The 22,906-nt window shown below is 45.1% G+C and overlaps 1 protein-coding gene across 1 annotated transcript in view; it reads left to right on the forward strand.

The window, feature by feature from the left end:
- Positions 1–11,413: 11,413 nt before the first annotated feature.
- The window catches only part of LOC140203564 (homeodomain-interacting protein kinase 4-like), a 29,968-nt gene continuing 18,475 nt past the window's right edge, over positions 11,414–22,906 (forward strand). The window contains exon 1 of the mRNA XM_072269608.1: positions 11,414–11,930. Within this exon, the coding sequence (XP_072125709.1) occupies positions 11,414–11,930 (517 nt within the window). The remainder of the gene's footprint in view (positions 11,931–22,906) is intronic.

Consider the following 22,906-nt stretch of genomic DNA (forward strand, 5'->3'; position numbering starts at 1 on the left):
GCTGTTTCGAGTAGTGCGGGGACTCAGGCGGAAAGCAGGATTTCAGGGTGCTGAGGTCAGGAGGAAGTCATAGCAGCATCAGGGAGGGTGGGTCAGTGTCCCCCCACACGATCTTATTGTTTACCTCAGTCCTCTCGGGTGCTCAGGAGCCTCAAGACAATAGCGTTTATTACTGTTTATCTTTTCACCAGTGGAGAAGTCCACCATGAATACGGCTTGTCCTGTAACCACGAGAGTATAAATAGTTCAGGAAATGCCAGTGCTGTTTGTCGGTCTCCCCTCCCCTGGGACTGGACATGGCCGGCTTACCTGCTGCAGGCGATGGCGTGCATGAATCCTCACATACCTCCCCCTGACTGATGCACCGGGGAGTGGTCACTCCCATGGGCTGTTGTTTCTGTGACTGTTCGACAAAGAGCCAGATGCTAAGTTTCTAAACTGGGACTAGCCTTTACTCCAGGGCTGGCATAGTGCAGTCAGTGAGGCTGGAACAGCAGTGTTGCTAAAATCAGCGCATTGTTCTGAAATTCAATGGACCATAATTATTAGTTTGATGGCACAATAAATACAAAGATAGATATGTGCTGATTGTATTGTATTTCCTGTGTATATTTTTATATAAACATATTTTTGAAACAAAACTGTACATCCCATGGAGAGGTACAGCATAGAATCAGGCCCTTCCGACCATTGCACCCATGCTGACTCCTAACAATTCACTTCCATTTTTATTCTCCTACAGCGCTGAGATTCCACCGCTCACCCACACACCAGGGGCATGTTGCAGAGGCCCACTAACCTGTTGACCTGTTCTCCTTTGGCACGTGGGAAGGAACCAGAGCACCCAAGGGAGACCTACATGGTAACGAGGAGAAGGTGTGAACACCACACAGACGGCACCGGAGGTCAGGATGGAAACTCGGTCTCTAGCGCTGGGGGACAGCTGCTCTACCAGCTGTGCCTCGCGATCTCGGCATGGTTGAATCCTGGTGGTTAAGTCTCCCTGTTGTTATCTGGTGACGCCAAAAATGTGATGTGGACAGTGGGCTTCCAGGTCTCTGCAATTCCCAACCATATGTTCACAGAAATCTGATCATTAGTGCTAGGAAGACTAGGCGTAAGAAATACTTAGACATACAGTGCTCAAAGACTCCACCCAATGTGTTGGGATGCATCTGGGTACAAAACTGGAAGCCCAAGGTTAATTCACAAGCCTCTGTGCCACTCCCTCACACCAAGAAACCTCTCCTCCTGCCTCCTTTATAAACAGGAGGCTTCCTTTCCATTCATTCATCCAGGAGTGCTTCCTTCCCCTCTTCTCACACAAAGGAGCCTCCTCTCTGCAGGTTCTCAGCCACCCCCTCACCACAACCCTCCTACTCCCCCTGCCTCGGGGTTATGTCTCATCACCACCACCCCAAACCCTCACACTGAGCAGCTGCTGCTCCCTGCTGCAGAGGTCAAACCCATCTGAAAGTTTGGAGCCTCCTCCAGACTCCAACCTCATCCCGTACAAATGGGAGTGAGAGAAGAGATCTCCTGCAGCCATCTGGATGATCCTGGCCCATTGAAGGGCAAGATTTCAGCCCACACGTTTCAGGAGAGGGGAAACCCTCCCCTCCCATCCACTATCTGTTGCCAGTGTTGACTCCGGCTGATTAATTGGCATTTCCTTTGCAGTTTAACAATTAATTATCTGCTTGTATTTTAAAACAGTTTAGTATGCCTCTGATAGTTATACATGTATAATTCTGGAAACATATGGAAGCTTTGTTCTTCATTTTATAACTTTTTCCAATCGTGTCAACTTAAACTCAGCTGGCTCCATTATGCTCACTAACCTCCCAGGATCCAGGACTCCATCCAAAAACAATGTGTCAATAAGACAGCATTCATTATTATGGACCCCCATCACCCAGGACATGCCCTCTTCTCATTACTACCAGTGAGGAGGTGGTACAGGAGCCTGAAGACACACACTCAATATTTCAGAAACAGCTTCTTCCCCTCTGCCATCCGATTTCTGAATGGGCATTGAACCCATGAACGCTATTTCACTACTTTCCTCTCTTTCTCCACTACGTATTTAATTGATATAGTACTTATTGTAACATAGTTTCTTATTATTAGGTGTTACAATGTACAGCTGCAAAAAAAAACAAATTTCATGGCATATGCCAGTGATGTTAAATGTGCTTCTGATTCATATCCTGAGAATGGCCAGGCTGGTTTAAACTGACGGGAAGGCGACAGTAACTCAAATAACCATGCAGTACAATGGTGGTGTGCAGAAGAGCATCTCTGAACGGACAACAGGTAGAACCTTGAAGTGGAAGGACAACAGCAGGAGAAAAGCATAAACGTACACTCGGTGGCCACTTTATTAGGTACAGGAGGTACATAATATCGTGGCCACTGAGTGTACGGTAGTTCATTAATCGGGAGAGATAAGGCTAAGCATACAGAAGCAGGGGACAGCAGAGATAAATTAAGAGTCTCTGGGTTGGTTGGCCAGTAAAGAAAGCAGGAAGCTGGGGACAAGCAGAAGTGTAGATGAACTTTTGCGATAAATAGTCTCTTCCTGTTACTAAAATCTCCCATAGCTGAATTCTATTGTCCTTGTTTTGGAATGTGGAGATGTGACTAAACTGAGCAGACAGCACTGAGTGATGTCTCAGGCCGGAAGCTGAAGGACAGGAAGTTAGCCTGCTCAACGTCATGACCTGCTGAATCGTCACTGTATCCTCTTCACAACAGCCACAGGAAAGGAGGAGTGCAAGTAGGTCACTCAGCTCTCCAAACCTGACCTCCCATTCTGTATGATCAGTGCTGATCTACCCCGAGCTTGTGTCCCCCTTCTTTGCCACAGCTCTGTGATCTTTCAAAGATGCAGCTACCTCCTCCTTAAATACCCTTCTAATGGTCGAGCCTCCACTGGAATGGAGGAGTTCACTGTCGGTGAGAAGTTCGTTCTCTGCACTTCTATTTTTAATGGCCAGCCTTTTATCTTGTTACTAAGTCTCTCCCTCTAGTGGAAACATCTAGACATCTTGATATCTACCCCAGGTTTTACGTCTCACTAAAGCATTCCTCTGAACCTCCATGAATACAGATCCAGCTTGTTTGACCTCTATTGGTGGGGTAATCATGAAAATTAGCTTGATCAATCTACTTTGCAGCTCCTCCAACGTTACTAGACTCTGTTTTTAAGATATAAGAACCATGCAGACATGGTGACTACTGTTGCTGAGGTTAGGGCTGAACAGGGGACAATCTAGGAAAACCCAGAATTCTGCAATAATTACATCCCTGTGGTCAAATCTCTCCACACCTCAACCTTTGCTTTCTCTGTAACCTCCATCAGTCCCACTTTCATAGAACACAGAACAGTACAGCACAGTATGGGTCCTTCAGACCATAACATCGTGCCAACTGATATAAAACCTACTCCATAATCTATCTAACCCTTCCCTCCCACACTGCCCATAACCCTCATTTTTCTTACATCCATGTGGCAATCTAAGAGTCTTTTATAAATCCCTCTTGTATCAGTCTATACCACCACACCTGGCAGAGTGCACCATTGCGTTTACACTCTATTTTAGCACCGACACAATTTAACCCTTAAACCATCGGGAGCTGTACCTTAAGCTCCAGAATTTCAATCAAGAAGTTCTCAAAATCCCCACCTCATCTTTAAAACATCCAGAAAACTGATTGCCACCTTGTGTCAAATGTTGTCAGACGACAATCTAGCAAAAGACTTTAGAACATTTTACCACGTTGAAGAGATTCTAGATCAGAGATTTGTTGTCATGCTAGGTATCCCACCAGGAGATTGAAAATTTAAAAACAACGCAGACATTGACAATAAGATATACACAGAAAATGCGAGCAATAAAGCAGCATCTGGGGAGAGAGAAGCAGAACTAACTTTTCTGAGAAGGGGGGAAAGAGAGAGGTGGAGGAGGGATGGATAAGGGACTGGAATATTTCTTGTAGGACAATGCCAAGCTTGTGACGGAGGTAAGTTGTTGAGGTCATCCAGTTGATGGGTTGTTGAAATTATTGGAGCTGTTCTCAGCCGGGCAAGTGAGGAGTATTACACCAGACTGGTGACATGTGCCTTGTTCATAGTGAAGCATATTGGATCGATTATGAGAACATGGCAAGTGTGCACACAGCCGATTGATTGGAACCAAGTGGGATAAACATATCATTAGTTTCCTGAGTTTATCTCACTTAGGCCCTCCTCTGCAGTGCCATCTATAGGAGAGAGGGATGAACTACATGAGATCGATTACGAAAATATGACAAATGCCCATGCAGTCAATTGGTCGAGCAGGGAATCGACTGGGCCTCCTATGCATGGGAGACTCACTCATTTATCATAGGCTTTCAAATGTGCTCATTTTCACCTTGGCAGGCCCAGTTAATCGCTCCCACACAGTAAGATGGCCAGCGTGTACAGTGGCTGACGTGACTGAGTAAAACCATTTAATCCTACAACTTCGCCTTATGACTTATTTATTTATTTACACAGATGGAATATAAGATGTTGTTCCTCCAACCTGAGTGTGGCTTCATCTACACACACCTACGCTCTTTCCACCAGAGAAAGCAGGATCTCCCAGTGGCCACACATTTTAATTCCACATCCATTTCCCATTCTGATATGTCTATCCACAGCATCCTCTACTGTAAAGATGAAGCCACACTCAGGTTGGAGGAACAACACATTATATTCCGTCTGGGTAGCCTCCAACCTGATGGCATGAACATTGACTTCTCTAACTTCCGCTAATGCCCCACCTCCCCCTCGTACCCCATCTGTTATTTATTTATATACACACATTCTTTCTCTCTCTCTCCTTTTTCTCCCTCTGTCCCTCTGACTATACCCCTTGCCCATCCTCTGGGTTTCCCCCCCCCTCCCCCTTTTCCTTCTCCCTGGGCCTCCTGTCCCATGATCCTCTCATATCCCTTTTGCCAATCAACTGTCCAGCTCTTGGCTCCATCCCTCCCCCCACCCCATCTTCTCCTATCATTTCGGATCTCCCCCTCCCCCTCCCATTTTCAAATCTCTTATTAGCTTGTCCTTCTGTTAGTCCTGACGAAGGGTCTTGGCCCGAAACGTCGACTGTACCTCTTCTTAGAGATGCTGCCTGGCCTGCTGCGTTCACCAGCAAATTTGATGTGTGTTGCTTGAATTTCCAGCATCTGCAGAATTCCTCCTGTCGAACCTACTAACTGGTATGCCTTTGGACTGTGGGAGGAGACCGGAGCACCAGGAGGAAACCCACACATTCCATGCGGAGGGCGTGCAGACTTCGTACAGAGGACACTGGGATTGAATTCTGAACTCCGAAACCCTTAGTTGTAATAGCATCATGCTAACTGCTACACTACTGTTGTCATTGTGATATGGTCAGTGTGAATAGTGTAGCATTCTTCAATAGCATTCAGAAAGAAGTGACTCAGTAAGGAGCAAGCCCAGCAAGACTTTTAGAGAAGTGAGCTGGACAGGTGAGGAGACAGATCTGCTGCCTGTGAGAGAGCAGTTCCAACACAGTGATTAGTTAGATATTGTCAGAGGAAGAGATAGAGACAAAAAAGGAAAGGATTGCAGAGGCATTGAGAGATACCACACTGAATCCATACAGACCATCCCTGAGGATGTAATACTGAGGCTTTATAAGGCGTTGGTCTGACTGCATTATGAGCATCGTGAGCAGTTTATAAGGCGTTGGTATGACCGCACTTGGAGTATTGTAAGCAGTTTTGGACCCCATATCTAAGAAAAGATGTGCTGGCACTGGAGACGATCCCCAGGTTTGCAAGAACGATCAAGGGATATAAAGGTTTTAATACATGGATGTTTGACGGCTGAGTTTGTGCTCGCTGGAGCTTAGAAAGATGAGTGAGGACCTTGTTGAAATCTATCAAATGTTGAAAGATCTGGATAGAGTGGATGTGGAGAGGATGTTTCCAGTAGCAAGACAGTCCCAGAAATATAAGCACGTTCCATTAGAACTGAGATGAGGAGGAATTTCTTTAGCCAGGGGGTGGTGGAATTCATTGATACAGACAGCTGTGGAGGCCAAGTCGTTGGGTATATTTAAAGCGGAGGTTGATAGGTTCTTGATGATGATAGCTGTCAAAGGTTATGGAGAGAAGGCAGGGGAATGGGTTGAGAGGAAAAATAAATAAGTCACAATTGAATGGCAGAGCAGAATCGATGGGACCAATGGCCTAATTCTTTCCTGTGGTCAGTGAAAGGGAGAACGTGTAAACTTCACATGTGCAGCTGCAGACATCTCGGGCCCCTGGAATTGTAAGGTTGCAGCACCATTGTGTTGCATTGGAGTAGGACCAAACCTCTCAAGGGGCTTGATGTGTGGAGTTAGTGCTTCCTTGGCAATGCAGTCCTGAGCCAGAGGTCAAGGCCTCAGAGTAGGAGGTTAGCTGTTCAGGGTGGGGATTAATGTGCAATCTAGAATTCTTGGCCCATGAAGACTGTCACTAAGTACATTTAAGGCAGTGATTGATGCATATTTAGCCATTTGTGAAATTGAGGATTAAAAGGTCAGTGCAGTAAACCAGCACCAAGGTAAAAGACACCATGGTGCTATTGAATGGGATAGAAGAAATGATAGACAGAATGGTTTACTCCTGCTTTCATTTGCCATGCTTTCTGAACATTCTTGCTCCTTCGGGCTTGAACACAGACTTTGGGAGATTAATGTACCCACAAAGATCAAACTGGGAGGTGCAGCAGAGATCAGCAGCAGTGGCCCAGAATGGTCCTGAGGCTGAGAAGCTGAGGGTGGCCATGACCCTGAACAGGTAAGATCGTAGATCTCAGGGAGGGACAGAGATGCAACTTGACTGTTCCCCATGAAAGTAGCACAGAAAACAGAATTAATCAAACTATAAGATAAATTCTTGCCCTCACGATCTACCTCATCATAAGCTTGTACCTTATATGTTTGCCTGCACTGCACTTTCTCTCTAACTGTAATATTCTGCATTCTGTTATTGTTTTCCTTTGTACTGCCTTTAGAGCATAAGACATAGGAGCAGAATTAGGCCTTTTGGCCCATCGAGTCTGCTCTGCTGTTCAATCATGGCTGATCCATTCTTTTCTCCTCCTCAACCCCAGCTCCTTCTCCCTATAACCCTTGATGCCATGTCCAATCAAGAACCTATCAATCTCTGCCTTAAATACACCTAACAACCTGGCCTCTACAGCTGCATGTGGCAACAAATTCCACAAATTCACCTCCCTCTGGTTAAAGAAATTTCTCTGCATCTGTTTTGAATGGACGCCCCTTTATCCTGAGGCTGTGTCCTCTTGCCCTAGACTCTCCCACCATGGGAAACATCCTTTCCATATCTACTCTGTCTAGGCCTTTCAACATTTGAAAGGTTTCAATGAGATCCCCCAGCCCATCCTTCTAAATTCCAGTGAGTACAGACCCAGAGCCATCAAATGTTCCTCATATGATAACTCTTTCATTCCTGGATCATCCTTGCGAACCTCTTCTGGATCCTCTCCAATGCCAGCACATCTTTTCTAAAATGAGGAGCCCAAAACTGTTCACAATACTCAAGGTGAGGCCTCGCCAGTGCCTTATAAAGCCTCCGCATCACATCCCTGCTCTTGCATTCTAGACCCCTTGAAATGAATGCTAACATTGCATTTGCCTTCCTTACCACCGACTCAACTTGCTAGTTAACCTTTAGGGTGTTTCGCACAAGGACTCCCAAGCCCCTTTGCATCTCAGATTTTTGGATTTTCTCCCTAGTTAGAAAATAGTCGACACATTTATTGCTACTACCAAAGTGCGTGACCATGCATTTCCCAACATTATATTTCATTTGCCACTTTCTTGCCCATTATCCTAATCTGCCTAAATCCTTCTGCCTCCTACCTGTATCCTCAACACTACCTACCCCTCCACCAATCTTCATATCATCTGCAAACTTGGCAACAAAGCCATCTATTTCATCATCTAAATCATTTACATACAGCATAAAAAGAAGTCGACCCATTCGGAACACCACTAGTCACTGGCAGCTAACCAGCAAAGTATCCTTTTATTCCCACTTGCTGCCTCCTACCAATCAGCCAACGCTCTAACCGTGTTAGTAACTTTCCTGTAAAACCATGGGTTCTTAACTTGGTAAGCAGCCTGATGTGTGGCACCTTGTCAATGGCCTTCCGAAAGTCCAAATATACAACATCCACTGCATCCCCTTTATCTATCCTACTTGTAGTCTCCTCAAAGAATTCCAACAGGTTCGTCAGGCAGGATTTTCCCCGAAGGAAACCATTCTGGTTTTTTACTGTCTTGTTCCGTGTCACCAAGTACTCCATCACTTCATCCTTAACAACTGACTTCAACATCTTCCCAACTACTGAGATCAGGCTAACTGGTCTATAATTTCCTTTCTGCTGTCTTCCTCCTTTCTTAAAGAGTGGAGTAACATTTGCAATTTTCCAGTCCCCTGGCATCATGCCAGCATCCAATGATTTTTGAAAGATCATTGCTAATGCCACCACAATCTCTATTGCTACTGCTTTCAGAACCAGTGCATCTGGTCTGGGTGACTTATGTACCTTTAGGTCTTTCAGCCTTTTGAGCACCTTCTCCCTTGTAGAAGTTACTGCACACACTTCTCTTCCTTCACACACTACAACATGGCACACTGCTAGTGTCTTCCACAGTGAAGACTGATGCAAAATACTCATTTAGTTCACCTGCCACCTCCTTGTCCCCATTATTATTTCTCTGGCGTCATTTTCTAGTGGTCCTATATCCACTCTCATCTTTCTTTTAGTTTTTACATACTTGAAAAAGCCTTTACTATACACTTTGATATTATTTGCTAGGTTGCTTTCATATTTCATCTTTTTCCTTCTGATGATTCTTTTAGTTGCACTCTGTAGGTTTTAAAAAACTTCCCAATCCTGTATCTTCCCACTAACTTTTGCTTTGTTATATGTCCACTCTTCTGTTTTTACATTAGCTTTGACTTCCCTTGTCAGCCATGGTTGTACTATTTTGCCATTTTAGTATTTCTTCATTTTTGGAATACACATGTCCTGCACCTTCCTCATTTTCCCCAGAAACGCACACCATTGCTGCTCTGCTGACATCCCTGCCAGCATCTCCTTCTAATTTAGTTTGGCCAACTCCTCTTTCATACCACTGTAATTTCCCTTACTCCACTGAAATACTGCTATGTCAGACTTTACTTTCTCCCTATCAGATTTCAAGTTGAAATCAATCATATTGTGATCACTGGTTCCTCAGAGTACTTCAAAGGTTTCGAAGGTACATTTAATGTCAGAGAAATTTATACAATATACATCCTGAAATGCTTTATCTTCCCAACCATCTACGAAAACAGATGAGTGCCCCCAAAGAATGAATGAAAGTCAAATGTTAGAAACCCCAAAGTCCCCCCCAGCTTCCCTCCCTCCCACATGTAAGCAGCAGCGAGCAATGATCCCCCTCCCCCCACCAGCAAAAAGATGCATCGGCACCCACCACTGAGCACTCAAGTGTGCAGCAAAGCAACAATAAAGCCACAGACTTTGCAGTACCCCAAAGACTACTTGTTCACCTGGTAATTCGACATACCACAGGCTCTTTCTCTCCCTAATAAGGGAAAAAGGGATGTCTCCGTTTCACAGTGAGAAGGGAGACATAACAAACAACTCGCTGATTTACGATGTTAAAAGTCCGTTGCATTGCCTTTTCCGAGCTCTGTGCCCAAAGATCTCGGGTCTCTGGGCACACAGCCAGAGATCTTCCATCTCCCACGACACACCGATCTTCTGCTGGGACACCAACCTTCGATCCACCAGAGCCACGAGATCTCAGCGCTCCAAAGGTGAGCTGAGCTCTTAGGCTGCATCCTTGGCATGTCAAGTTTTACCTTAAGCTCCCTAATCACCTCCGGTTCATTACATAACACCCAATCCAGTATAGCTAGTAGGCTCAACGACAAACTGCTCTAAAAAGCCACCTCATAGCCATTCAACAAACTCACTCTCTTGAAATCCTTTACCAGCCTGATTTTCCCTATCTACCTGCATGTTAAAATCTCGCATGACTATCATGACATTGCTCTTTTGACACGGCTTTTCTATTTCCTGTTGTAATCTATGGTCCACTTCCCTTGGAGGCCTGTATATAATTGCCATCAGTCATAGTCATACTCATAGTCATACTTTATTGATCCCGGGGGAAATTGGTTTTCATTACAGTTGCACCATAAATAATAAATAGTAATAGAACCATAAATAGTTAAATAGTAATATGTAAATTACACCAGTAAATTATGAAGTAAGTCTGGGACCAGCCTATTGGCTCAGGGTGTCTCACCCTCCAAAGGAGGAGTTGTAAAGTTTGATGGCCACAGGCAGGAATGACTTCCTATGACGCTCAGTGCTGCATCTCGGTGGAATGAGTCTCTGGCTGAATGTACTCCTGTGCCCACCCAGTCCATTATGTAGTGGATGGGAAACATTGTCCAAGATGGCATGCAACTTGGACAGCATCCTCTTTTCAGACACCACTGTGAGAGAGTCCAGTTCCATCCCCACAACATCACTGGCCTTACGGATGAGTTTGTTGATTCTGTTGGTGTCTGCTACCCTCAGCCTGCTGCCCCAGCACGCAACAGCAAACATGATAGCACTGGCCACCACAGACTCGTAGAACATCCTCAGCATCGTCCGGCAGATGTTAAAGGACCTCAGTCTCCTCCGGAAATAGAGACGGCTCTGACCCTTCTTATAGACAGCTTCAGTGTTCTTTGACCAGTCCAGTTTATTGTCAATTCGTATCCCCAGGTATTTGTAATCCTCCACCATGTCCACACTGACCCCCTGGATGGAAACAGGGGTCACCGATACCTTAGCTATTGGAGGATTTGCAATTCCTGGGTTTCTCTCTCATTGCAAGTAACTGGGCAACTTAATAACAGCAAGCAATATCAGAAACTGTTAGTCTTTCAACAAAATCTGGTGGAATAAGTTGATCAAAGCTCTCCCTCAAAGGAAGCATTCCCACAGTCTTTTTTTGGCCTTGCTTGGTAGTGATGCAGCAATCTGGAAGCACAGCAGAGATGTATGTTCCTGTCTAGTCAATATTTAAGAAGGATGCAACTATTTTGAGGTGAAGTGGGAGCTCAGTCTGCTAAAGGAGGTTAAATTGTCACATTGGGGCTGCTCCCTGTGTACGTATTCCTCAAGCTCTGGCTTTTAGACAGCAACCTCAGAGCTTGGTTTGGTAACAATGACACCCCCCATTGTTACACCCTAAAGCTTCTATTGTTGGATACCAGTTGGTTAATCTTCCACTCCAGGCAGCGGGTGAAGGCCAGAAGATCCTTGAAGATGTCTGTCATCCATTCTGAAACAGACACCTATGATATTATTCAAATCTTGGGCAAGGGTACTTTTGGTGAGGTGGCAAAGTGCTGGAAGAGGAGCACTGGCCATTTTGTAGCAATTAAGATCCTCAAAAGTGATTCCTACCGTGCCCGAATCATCAAAAATGAGTTAAAGATGTTGAGAGTGTTAGGAACAGTGGATCCCGACCAGTACCACATCATCCGATTCTTTGAATGTTTCCATGACGATATCAAGTCATACTTGGTGTTTGAGCTTCTAGAGCAGAACATTTTTGAGTTTCAGAAGGAGAACAACTTTGCCCTCCTCCCAGCCAGGCACATTCGGACTGTTACCACTCAAGTTCTGAGAGCCCTCCAAAAGCTGAAGGACCTGTCAATCATTCATGCTGATCTCAAGCCTGAGAACATCATGATCATTGATCAGAAGCGGTTCCCCTTCCGTGTAAAACTGATTGATTTTGGATCGGCAAGCATATTTCACGAGGTGCGGTATGTCAAAGGTAGGAAGGTGTGCTTTGTCCGTATTATTGACTTCAATTTAAATGGGAAAATGGCTGGACTACCAACCAGAGCCATGCCAACTGTTCACAGAACCAAGAGAGCATGCTTTCTCTCAAAACCAACTTGCCCTTAGATAGTGCCATTAACAGAGTGAAAGGTCATAAGACATTTCACAGGAACCTCATCAGATGTTACAATAAGCAAGCAATGTAAAGAAATATTCACACATTGAGAAAACCCAGTCACAGATGTAGGTTTGAAGGAAAATATTACTGGATCATATAAGAGGGAGTTGGAAAGGCTAAGAGAGGTAATTCCAGAGCTCAGGGTCATGGTTATTACAGCCATGCCCATAAGTGATGGAATAATCAAATTTAAGGATACTGAAGGGTCAGAATATGAGGAAAACAGAGGTCTCTGTGGATTGCAGGGCCCCTAGAGATGGGAAGGATGCAGGCACTAGGTGATGTGAAAACTCCGGTGAGAACAGTAAATATTAGACTTGATCCATCCTCAGTGTCAAAATCAGCCTACTTCATTTCCCTATCTCCCTCAGTAGATTCTTCTATCCCAGTCTCTCCTTCCTCGATCAATAAAACTAATCGAGACAGAGTGATTCAGCACAGAAACAGGTCATTTGGTCCACCACATTGACACTGGCCATCAAGTACCCAACTACACTGAACCCAAGTACATGTACTTGGTTGGTAGCTTGGTGATTCAAGTGCTTGTTCAGATGTTTTTCAAATGTAGAATTATGCTTCGAGGTACAACTCTACCTAATGAAAGACAAGGTAACCTGTATGTTAGGCCTTGTCCAGGAAGTGGTCCAATAGGTTTATGCAGGATTTTTACCCAAGTGAAATTGAGAAGTGTGTTGGCTCAGGATGGGGGCTGAGCTATCGGTCATATGCTCAGAGTGAGTAGAGGAGATGTTTCTTTACCAGTGGGAAAAGTTTGCAACTGAGTTAGAAGAATGGGAAGAGAGAAAGATGGGATGTTTTACAAGAGAGCATTGCTGGTGAATTGATGAATATGGAAAGATGAGGGAGTGGGAAGAGTTTCATAGTGTTTTCATAATATGGGAAGGTCAAGGGAGGAATAGTTTGGGATTGAGGTATGACTGTGGTGGTGGTGTAAGAATATTTTTAGATTGTTGTCGCAGAGGACAATGTGTGCAGTGGCTCTTCTTCCCTCCACCAAGGGAGGGAAGGAGGCTACTATACCTATTGCCGGTTTAAAATTCAGCTTGTCAGGGAATTTAGAATAACAGAATGCGTTCACAGTGCTTTCCTGGTGGACAGTGCCCTAAGTGGTTGCATCATGGAAACACAATGCTCAGGAACAGAAAAGTATGTAGAGAGTGGTGGTCCAACACAGACGAAGCCTCCCCCACCAATGAGGATGCTTACATGGAGTGCTACCATAAAAGAGCAACGGCCATCACCAAAGAACGCACCATGCAGGACATGCCTGGATATCTGTTTTCTCTGCTGCTTTCAGGCAGGAGGTACAAAAGGTTTAGGCCCCACTCCGCCATATTCAGGAACGGTTCTTAGTTTACAGCTATCAGGCTCCTGAACTGGCATGGATAGCTTCACTCTCCACCACTCAGAGCTGATTCCACAATACCTACAAGACACCTTACAACTCTTGTTCTCACTATTATTTTTTATTTGTAGTTTGTCTTCTTTTGAACATTGATTGTCTCTCAGTCTTTGTTTTGATGTAGTCTTTTGAAAAAATCTGTAGTAGTTCTCTTTTTCCTGTAAATGCCTGCAAAAAATGGATCTCAAGGTAGTACAAGGTAACATATAAGTACTTTGATAATAAATTTACTTTGTACTTTTACTCTAGTCTGTGAATCTCTGGAATAGTAATGGAACCAGCAGAGCTATTCCAGGCAGGGACAGTGCAATGCAACTTTAGCCCAGCCTGACGCAACCCAACTTCCTGTCAAAAATATCTTCTCATAAAGTGGCATTGCTCAGAAACAGGCCGTTCAGCTCCCTGAAGCTATACTGACCATCACTTATATTATTTCTACAATAATGCCATTTTATTTTACCTACTTTCACTTCAACTCCTCTTAATCACCCATACCCTAGGGGTGACATACAGTGACCATTCAACCCAGCAACCCTTCAGAGTGTGTTGGGTGCAGACTGGCCGTGGCCAGGTACCCGAGAAGACGTTGGGCTGGTTAATAGCTGCCAACTCTGGAAGCCCAGCTTTGAAAGGCTGAGCCCACTGTGTGCCTACTCATAGCCACCAGGCAGCTGATTGTGCAAGAGAAGATCTGCAGATGCTGGAAATCTGGAGCAACACACACAAAATGCTGCAGGGACTCAGCAGTTCAGGCAGCATCTATGGAGTGGAATAAGCAGTCAAGGTTTCGGGTCGATACCCTTCATCAGATCTCGAATTCAATGTTTACGAGAAGCTTGGATAGGTACATGGATAGTAGAGGTATGGAGGGCTATGGTCCTGGTGCAGGTTGACAGGAGTAAGCAGTTTAAATGGTTTCAGCATGGACTAGATGGGCTGAAGGGCCTGTTTCTGTGCTGTACTTCTCTATGACCCCATTATAATAGTCAATAATTTGGAACTATTGACTATAAATAGAATAAACTTTGAATACTGTAGGAAGCACAGGAGCCTGAAACCCACACTCAATGTCTTTGGAGCTGCTTCTTCCCTTTCACCATCAGATTACATTTCCACGAACATCAGCTCACTGTCTCTGTATTGTACTGTTAATTTAAGTTTTATTGTAATGTATAACAGTTTTTCATGTTTTGCACTACCCTGCTGCCACAAAAACAAAGAATGTCACGGCATTGCAGTGATTTTGATTACTGTAGTCACTTCGGGGGGAGGGGAAGAAAGGTTTTGCTCTGTATAGTTTTCAGGGTCTGTGTACTGTGAGCAAGGCCAGCATTTATTGACCATCCCCAACTGCCCCTGAAGAAGCAGGATTGGGCTCTCTCCCTGAACCACCCCAACCTTTCTGATGAAGGTGTTCCTGAGGCGTTGCTGCAGAGGGAGTTGCAGGATTTAGACCAGGCAATGACAGAAGAAAAGTTGTATACTTCCAAACCAGGATGGTGTGTGACCCGGTTCTTTTCTCACAGCTGCCATTGGGCAGGAGGTACAGGAGCCTCAAGACTCACATCAGCAGGTTCAGGAACAGTTATTACCCCTCAGCCATCAGGTTCCTGAGCCAGTGTGGATAACTTCACTCACCCCAACACTGAACTGATCCCACAACCTATGGACTCAATTTCAAAGACCCTACAACTCATCTTCTCAGTATTATTTACTAACTTATTATTATTATTAGTTTTTTTTGTATTTTCTGTTTGCCTCTTTTGCACTTCAGCCTTTGTGTGTCAATTTCCATTGATTCCATTGTGTTTCTTTATTCTACTGTAAATGAAGAAGAAGAAAGCCCTTAACTCCGAGTGGAATCATCGGGACGCTGTCATGACAGCGCTTTTTATAGCAGGCTTTCTCATTTTTATGAGGCCGAGTTGCTAGCTCGACGCTCAATCCAGCATGGATGGAAAGCGTGCAAGGGAGCTGGCTGGATTCGAATTCAGGAGCCTTCGCTCCGAAGTCCGGCGCTGATGCCACTACGCCACCAGCCGGCGATTCTACTGTAAATGTCTGGTCAAAAATAAATCTCAAGATAGTACATGGTGATACATATGCAATTTGATAATAAGTTTACTGGGAACTTTGGCTAGAAAGCTGCATGTTCGAGCGCTTCCTTGCACCTGTTGCCTTTGTCCTTCTTGGAGGTTTGGGAATGTCCTGGCCAGTTCAGTCTGTAGCTGGTACACACTACACCAGTGTTGGAGGGATGAATGCTTAGGATAGTTGACGTGTTGCCAACCAAGTGGGTGGCTTTGTTTTGGTTGGTGTCAAGCTTGCTGAGAGTTGCTGAGAGCCGCACATATACAGAACAATGTAAAGCATTCCGTCACATTCCTGACATGCCTCGTAAATGGGGGTGGTAGGAGGTGAGTCCCTCACTGCAGAATACCCAGCCTCTTGCCCTCCCTGCTCTTGTAGGGATGCCATTGTTATGATAGTTTCTGTCGATATTGTGGTCAGTGGGGTTTTCCAGTTTATTTATGGTGGCAATCTTACAGAGGTATACAAAGTGAAGATGGGTGAATGCTTGCTGGCTTTTCCCCTCAGGTTGGGTCAGACTGGAACCAGAGAATTGGAAACAGGTTTAATATCACGGGCGTATGTCATGAAATTTGTTAACTTTGTGGCAGCAGCACAATGCAGTACTGATAAATACAGAAAAAAACAATTACAGTAAATATATATGTATATTAAATAGTTAAAATAAGTCATGCAAAAACAAAAATAAAGTAAGTAGTGAGGTCGCGTTCATGGGTTCAATATCTATTTAGGAATCGGATGGCAGAGGGGAAGAAACTGTTCCTGAGTCACTGAGCGTGTGACTTCAGGCTTCTGTACCTCCTTCCCGGTGGAAACAATGAGAAGAGGGCATGTCCTGGATGGCAAGGGTCCTTAATAATGGACGCCACCTTTCTGAGGCACTGCTCCTTGGATACTGAGGAGGCTAGTGCCCATGATAGAGCTAACTAATTGTGCCACCGTGCAGTTTACTTTGATCCTGTGCAGTGATCCCCCTCCCCAACTGCCTCCACACCAGACAGTGATGTAGCCAGTCTCAATGCTCTCCATGGTACATCTGTAGAAGATTTCCAGTGTTTTAGGTGATAAATCAAATCTATTCAAACTTCTAATGAAATATAGCCATTGTATTGCCTTCTTTATAGCCGCTTTGATATGTTGGGACCAGGTTAGGTCCTCAGAGATCTTGACACCCAGGAGCTAGAAATTGCTCTTTTCTGATCCCTCTATGAGGATCGTCTTACCCTTCCTGAAGTCCACAATCAGCTATTTGGACTTACTGACATTGAGTACAAGATTGTTGCTGTGACACCACTCAGCTAGCTGGTATATTTCGCTCCTGTACGGCCTCTCGTCACCATCTGTTATAGGGTTACAGTAAAAGGTGAAATAATTAAGGGGAATTTAGTGGGGGATGTCTTCATGCAGAAGAGAGTGGTGTGGGTGTGGAACGAGCTGCCAGCACAAGTGATAGATGTGGGTTGAATTGTAACATTTAAGAAAAGTTTTGATAGGTATGTGGATGGGAAGTATTTGAAGCAATATGATCTGTGTGCACGTAGATGAGACCGGGCAGAAAATCAACCCAGCATTGTGTAGATAAGCTGAAGGATCTGGTTCTGTGCTCTAATGCTCTAAGACTAATTCTGTGATGGCACTGCCACTGAAAGCTACTGGTAGATGGTTGGACTCTTGTTGGAGACGGTCATCATGAAGTGCATTTGTGCTTCCAGCTTATCTGTCTTTGCCAGAATTCTGTCTTGGTCTCTGCATGTTGGTTCCACTCTCTGTGGAAGTGCAGAACTGAAGAGAACATTGTTAAACACCCCAGTTTAGACTGGTGAAGATGTTGGGCCAAGGTCCCTGTCCTGAGGAACAGCTGCAGGGTGACCTGCGCAGTTTGACGGGCAGCCAACAAGAACTGGTTTATTATTGTTACACGTACTGTGAAGAGTTTTGATTTGTACACCATTGGGACAGACTATTACGTACATCAAGGTGGTCCATAGAAAGTGCAGGGACCACAGTATGGAAAATCTTACAACAGCCGAATAGAAGCTGTCCTTGAGCCTGGCATTGTGTTGTCAATCTTTCGTCATTTGGAGGTTTTGGGGGAGGGGAGAATGCCCAGGATGGAAAGGGTCTTTGACTACATTGGCTGAGGCAGTGGGAGGTGTATTCAGAGTTATTGGAGGGGAGACATGCTTGAGTGATGGGCCGAGCTGCGTTCACAATTTGTAGTCCTGGGCAGAGTTATTGCCAAACCATTCGGAAGCATTAACTGCTTCTCTGTCCACAGATTCTGCCTGACCTACTGAGTACTTCCAACAGTTTCTGTTTTCACCTCTGACATGGACTATGATCCTGTGCCTTTTTCATTACATTGTTTAGTGTGATGCCTTCCCTTATTGCCCTGGCTTGTGTATCACTTCGACAGCCAGATCTCAACATCTACGTTTGACTCCGACCGGCGGAGGCCATCATGCTAAAAGTTCTGAACACAAGTTGCAGAATGGTGTCACCTGCTGAAAGTTCTGAACACAAGTTGCAGAATGGTGTCACCTGCTGAAAGTTCTGTACACAGGTTGCAGAATGGTGTCACCTGCTGAAAGTTCTGTACACAGGTTGCAGAATGGTGTCACCTGCTGAAAGTTCTGTACACAGGTTGCAGAATGGTGTCACCTGCTGAAAGTTCTGTACACAGGTTGCAGAATGGTGTCACCTGCTGAAGGTTCTGTACACAGGTTGCAGAATGGTGTCACCTGCTGAAAGTTCTGTACACAGGTTGCAGAATGGTGTCACCTGCTGAAAGTTCTGTACACAGGTTGCAGAATGGTGTCACCTGCTGAAAGTTCTGTACACAGGTTGCAGAATGGTGTCACCTGCTGAAAGTTCTGTACACAGGTTGCAGAATGGTGTCACCTGCTGAAAGTTCTGTACACAGGTTGCAGAATGGTGTCACCTGCTGAAAGTTCTGTACACAGGTTGCAGAATGGTGTCACCTGCTGAAAGTTCTGTACACAGGTTGCAGAATGGTGTCACCTGCTGAAAGTTCTGTACACAGGTTGCAGAATGGTGTCACCTGCTGAAAGTTCTGTACACAAATTGCTGTTTAAACAATTCAAAACGCAGACAGCAAAGGTTCAGAACAGGGCCCATGTCACATTGCATTTCTGCATTTTCACTGTCACAGTATTTTTATTTTCTAGGATTAGTTACCATGAACAAAACCAGGAGTTATGAATAGGCAATAAATCCTGGTTTTGTTAATGGTAACTAATCCCAGTGACAGTGAAAATGCAGAAATGCTATTTAATTGTTTTTGGTTAAGTTTACAAGACATTAATATAGTGATCATGAAACTTGAAGCCAACAGGAAATAAAATGATTAAAGATACAAAAGTTTGAAGCAATTCATTCACTGACCCGGTATGAGTGGATAAAACTTTATCAAGATGGGGAGGTATTTGTGAGCGTTAAGTAAAGAGTCACCTTTTACACAGATTGAGTGGAAAGTAATAGTGAGAGATGATAGGGTGTGGCTCTAACATTTAGAAAGAGAGTGGGTCTAGTCCAACTAACCAATCTCTAGTGCAGTCATGTCCACCCTGTGGAGACACAAGTGACCACTGATGCTAGAAACTGGACGCACACACATCCTCCGTCCACTGGGTCCCCTCCAGTGTAGAGTGCCCTCCTGCTTCAAAGCATCCACCATTGTCCCTGTACTTAAAAAGACCAAGGTAACATGCCTGAACAACTGGCGTCCTGTCACACTCACCTCAATAATAAGCAAATGATTTGAGAGGTTGGTCAAGGACTACATCTGCAGCATGCTACCACCCACACTGGACCCCCTACAATTCACCTACCGACACAACCAATCAACAGATGATGCAATTGCCACTGCTCTACACACTTTATACACTTGCGAAAGAAGGATGCTAATGTGAGAATGCTGTTCTTGGACTACAGTTCAGCATTCAACACCATAATTCCCTCCAGGCTCGACAAGAAGCTCAGAGACCTCGGCCTTCACCCTGCCTTGTGCAGCTGGATCCTGGACTTCCTGTCAGATCACCAGCAGGTGGTAAGAGTGGGCTCCCTCAGCTCTGCCCCTCAACACAAGAGCTCCCAGAGCTGTGTCCTGAGTCCCCTCCTTTACGCTTTGTATACCCATGACTATGTCACCACCCACAGCTCCAAATCTGCTAATTAAATTTGCAGTTGGTACTATATTAATTGGCCTTATCTCAAATAATGACGAGGAAGCCCACAGAGAAGAATTCATCACCTTGACACAATGGTGTCAAGAAAACAACGATGCAAAAACAAAGGAGCTGGTTGTGGATTACAGGAGGAATGGAATCAGGCTAGTCCCTATTGACATCAATGGATCTGGGGTTGAGAGGGTGAACAGCTTTAAGTTCCTCGGCACAAACATCACCGAGGATCTCACGTGGTCTGTACATATCAGCTGTGTGGTGAAAAAGCACAACAGCACCTCTTTCACCCCAGACAGCTGAAGAAGCTCGGCATGAGTCCCCACATCTGAAGAACTTTCTGCAGGGCCACAATTGAAAGCATGCTGACTGGCTGTATCATGCCTGTACAGGAACTGTACTTCATCAATCGCAGGACTGATTGAGTGAGTGGTGCGGACAGCCCAGCGCATCTGTGGATGTGAACTTCCCACTTTTCAGGGCATTTACAAGGACAGGTGTGTAAAAAGGGCCCGAAGGATCATTGGGAACCTGAGTCATCCCAACTACTACCATCTATTCCAGCTACCACCATCCAGGAAATGGTACCACAGCATAAAGGCCAGGACCAGTAGGCTCCGGGACAGCTTCTTCCACCAGACCATCAGACTGATTAATTCACACTGACACAATTGTACTTCTAAGTATATTGACTATTCTGTTGTAGATCTTACTGTACATAGAAACATAGAAACATAGAAAATAGGTGCAGGAGTAGGCCATTCGGCCCTTCGAGCCTGCACCGCCATTTATTATGATCATGGCTGATCATCCAATTCAGAACCCCGCCCCAGTCTTCCCTCCATACCCCCTGACCCCCGTAGCCACAAGGGCCATATCTAACTCCCTCTTAAATATAGCCAATGAACTGGCCTCAACTGTTTCCTGTGGCAGAGAATTCCACAGATTCACCACTCTCTGTGTGAAGAAGTTTTTCCTAATCTCGGTCCTAAAAGGCTTCCCCTCTATCCTCAAACTGTGGCCCCTCGTTCTGGGCTTCCCCAACATCGGGAACAATCTTCCTGCATCTAGCCTGTCCAATCCCTTTAGGATTTTATACGTTTCAATCAGATCCCCCCTCAATCTTCTAAATTCCAATGAGTACAAGCCCAGTTCATCCAGTCTTTCTTCATATGAAAGTCCTGCCATCCCAGGAATCAATCTGGTGAACCTTCTTTGTACTCCCTTTATGGCAAGCATGTCTTTCCTCAGATTAGGGGACCAAAACTGCACACAATACTCCAGGTGTGGTCTCACCAAGGCCTTGTACAACTGCAGTAGTACCTCCCTGCTCCTGTACTCGAATCCTCTTGCTATAAATGCCAGCATACCATTCGCCTTTTTCACCGCCTGCTGTACCTGCATGCCCACTTTCAATCACTGGTGTATAATGACACCCAGGTCTCGTTGCACCTCCCCTTTTCCTAATCGGCCACCATTCAGATAATAATCTGTTTTCCTATTTTTGCCACCAAAGTGGATAACTTCACATTTATCCACATTAAATTGCATCTGCCATGAATTTGCCCACTCACCCAACCTATCCAAGTCACCCTGCATCCTCTTAGCATCCTCCTCACAGCTAACACTGCCACCCAGCTTCGTGTCATCCGCAAACTTGGAGATGTTGCATTTAATTCCCTCATCCATACTATATTACAAATTACTATAATTTACACATTGCATATTCAGATGGAGACATAACGTAAAGATTTTTACTCCTTGTGTATGTGAAAGATATGAGAAATAAAGTCAATTCAATTCAATCCTCTCACTCTTCCCATCTCCACTCCCCACCTCCATCCTTTGGTTCCATGCCCCCCCCTTCCTCTCCCAGCAGATCCCATCCGCTGTAGCTCCTTGTTGCCTCCACCCCTCACCTTCCAACTCTTTCTCTGCTCTTCCCCTCTCCATTTTCCCAGCACCTCAATTGGATCCTTGCAGTCTCTTCCTTTTATCTCAACTCCCCTCTATCTCCTGTCACGATGAAGGCTTTGACCATCCAGTTGCTGTCTGACTTGCTGAGCTCCTTGTTTGTCTTCCATATCATTTCTACATTGTGGTGGATGGATCTGCACACAGTGTTTCAACTTCTAACCCTGCAATTTTTTCCATAACTATCCCCGACAGCAATCAGAAATCTATTGAGCTGTGATTTGAATAAGCCTTCGCAGACCCCGGTCACAGAATCTCAGATCCCAGTCACGGAATCTCAGAACCCGGTCACGGAATCTCAGACCCCGGTCACGGAATCTCAGACCCCGGTCACGGAATCTCAGGACCCGTTCACAGAATCTCAGGACTCGTTCACGGAATCTCAGACCCCGGTCATGGAATCTCAGGACCCGTTCACGGAATCTCAGGTTCTGGACACGGAATCTCAGACCCCGTTCACGGAATCTCAGACCCCGGTCACGGAATCTCAGGTCCCGGTCACGGAATCTCAGGTCCCGGACACGGAATCTCAGGTTCCGGACACGGAATCTCAGACCCCGTTCACGGAATCTCAGGTCCCGGTCACGGAATCTCAGATTCACCGCCTCGGAGAGAAGAAATTTCTCCTCATCCAAGTCCTAAACACTTTATCTCAGCCAGACTGACTCATAGGTACAGCTCTCCCCACTACTGAGGAAATTTTTCGGGAAGGTGACACTCATCATCAGAGACCCCTGCTGTCCAGGCCATGCCCTCCTTTTGGTGCTGCCACAAGGCAGGAGGTACGGAAGCCTGAAGACAGCAACAGCAGCTCCTGTCGGTCTTGAACCAACCTGAAAAGCCCTAACTTTACTTGGATGATATTCAAAGTTCAAAGTAAATTTATTATCAAAGTAGATATATATTACCATATACAAATCTGCGATTCATTTTCTTGTGGGCATACTCAGTAAACCTAATAACCATAATAGAATCAATGAAAGACTGTACCAACTGGGCAAACAAACAGCGCAAAAGACACAGACTGTGCAAATACGAAAAGAGAGAAAAGTTATAATAATAAATAAATAAGCTATAACTATAGAGAACATAAGATAAAG

This window comes from Mobula birostris, chromosome 10 (assembly GCF_030028105.1).
Source record: "Mobula birostris isolate sMobBir1 chromosome 10, sMobBir1.hap1, whole genome shotgun sequence".
In the NCBI taxonomy this organism is placed as follows: domain Eukaryota; kingdom Metazoa; phylum Chordata; class Chondrichthyes; order Myliobatiformes; family Myliobatidae; genus Mobula; species Mobula birostris.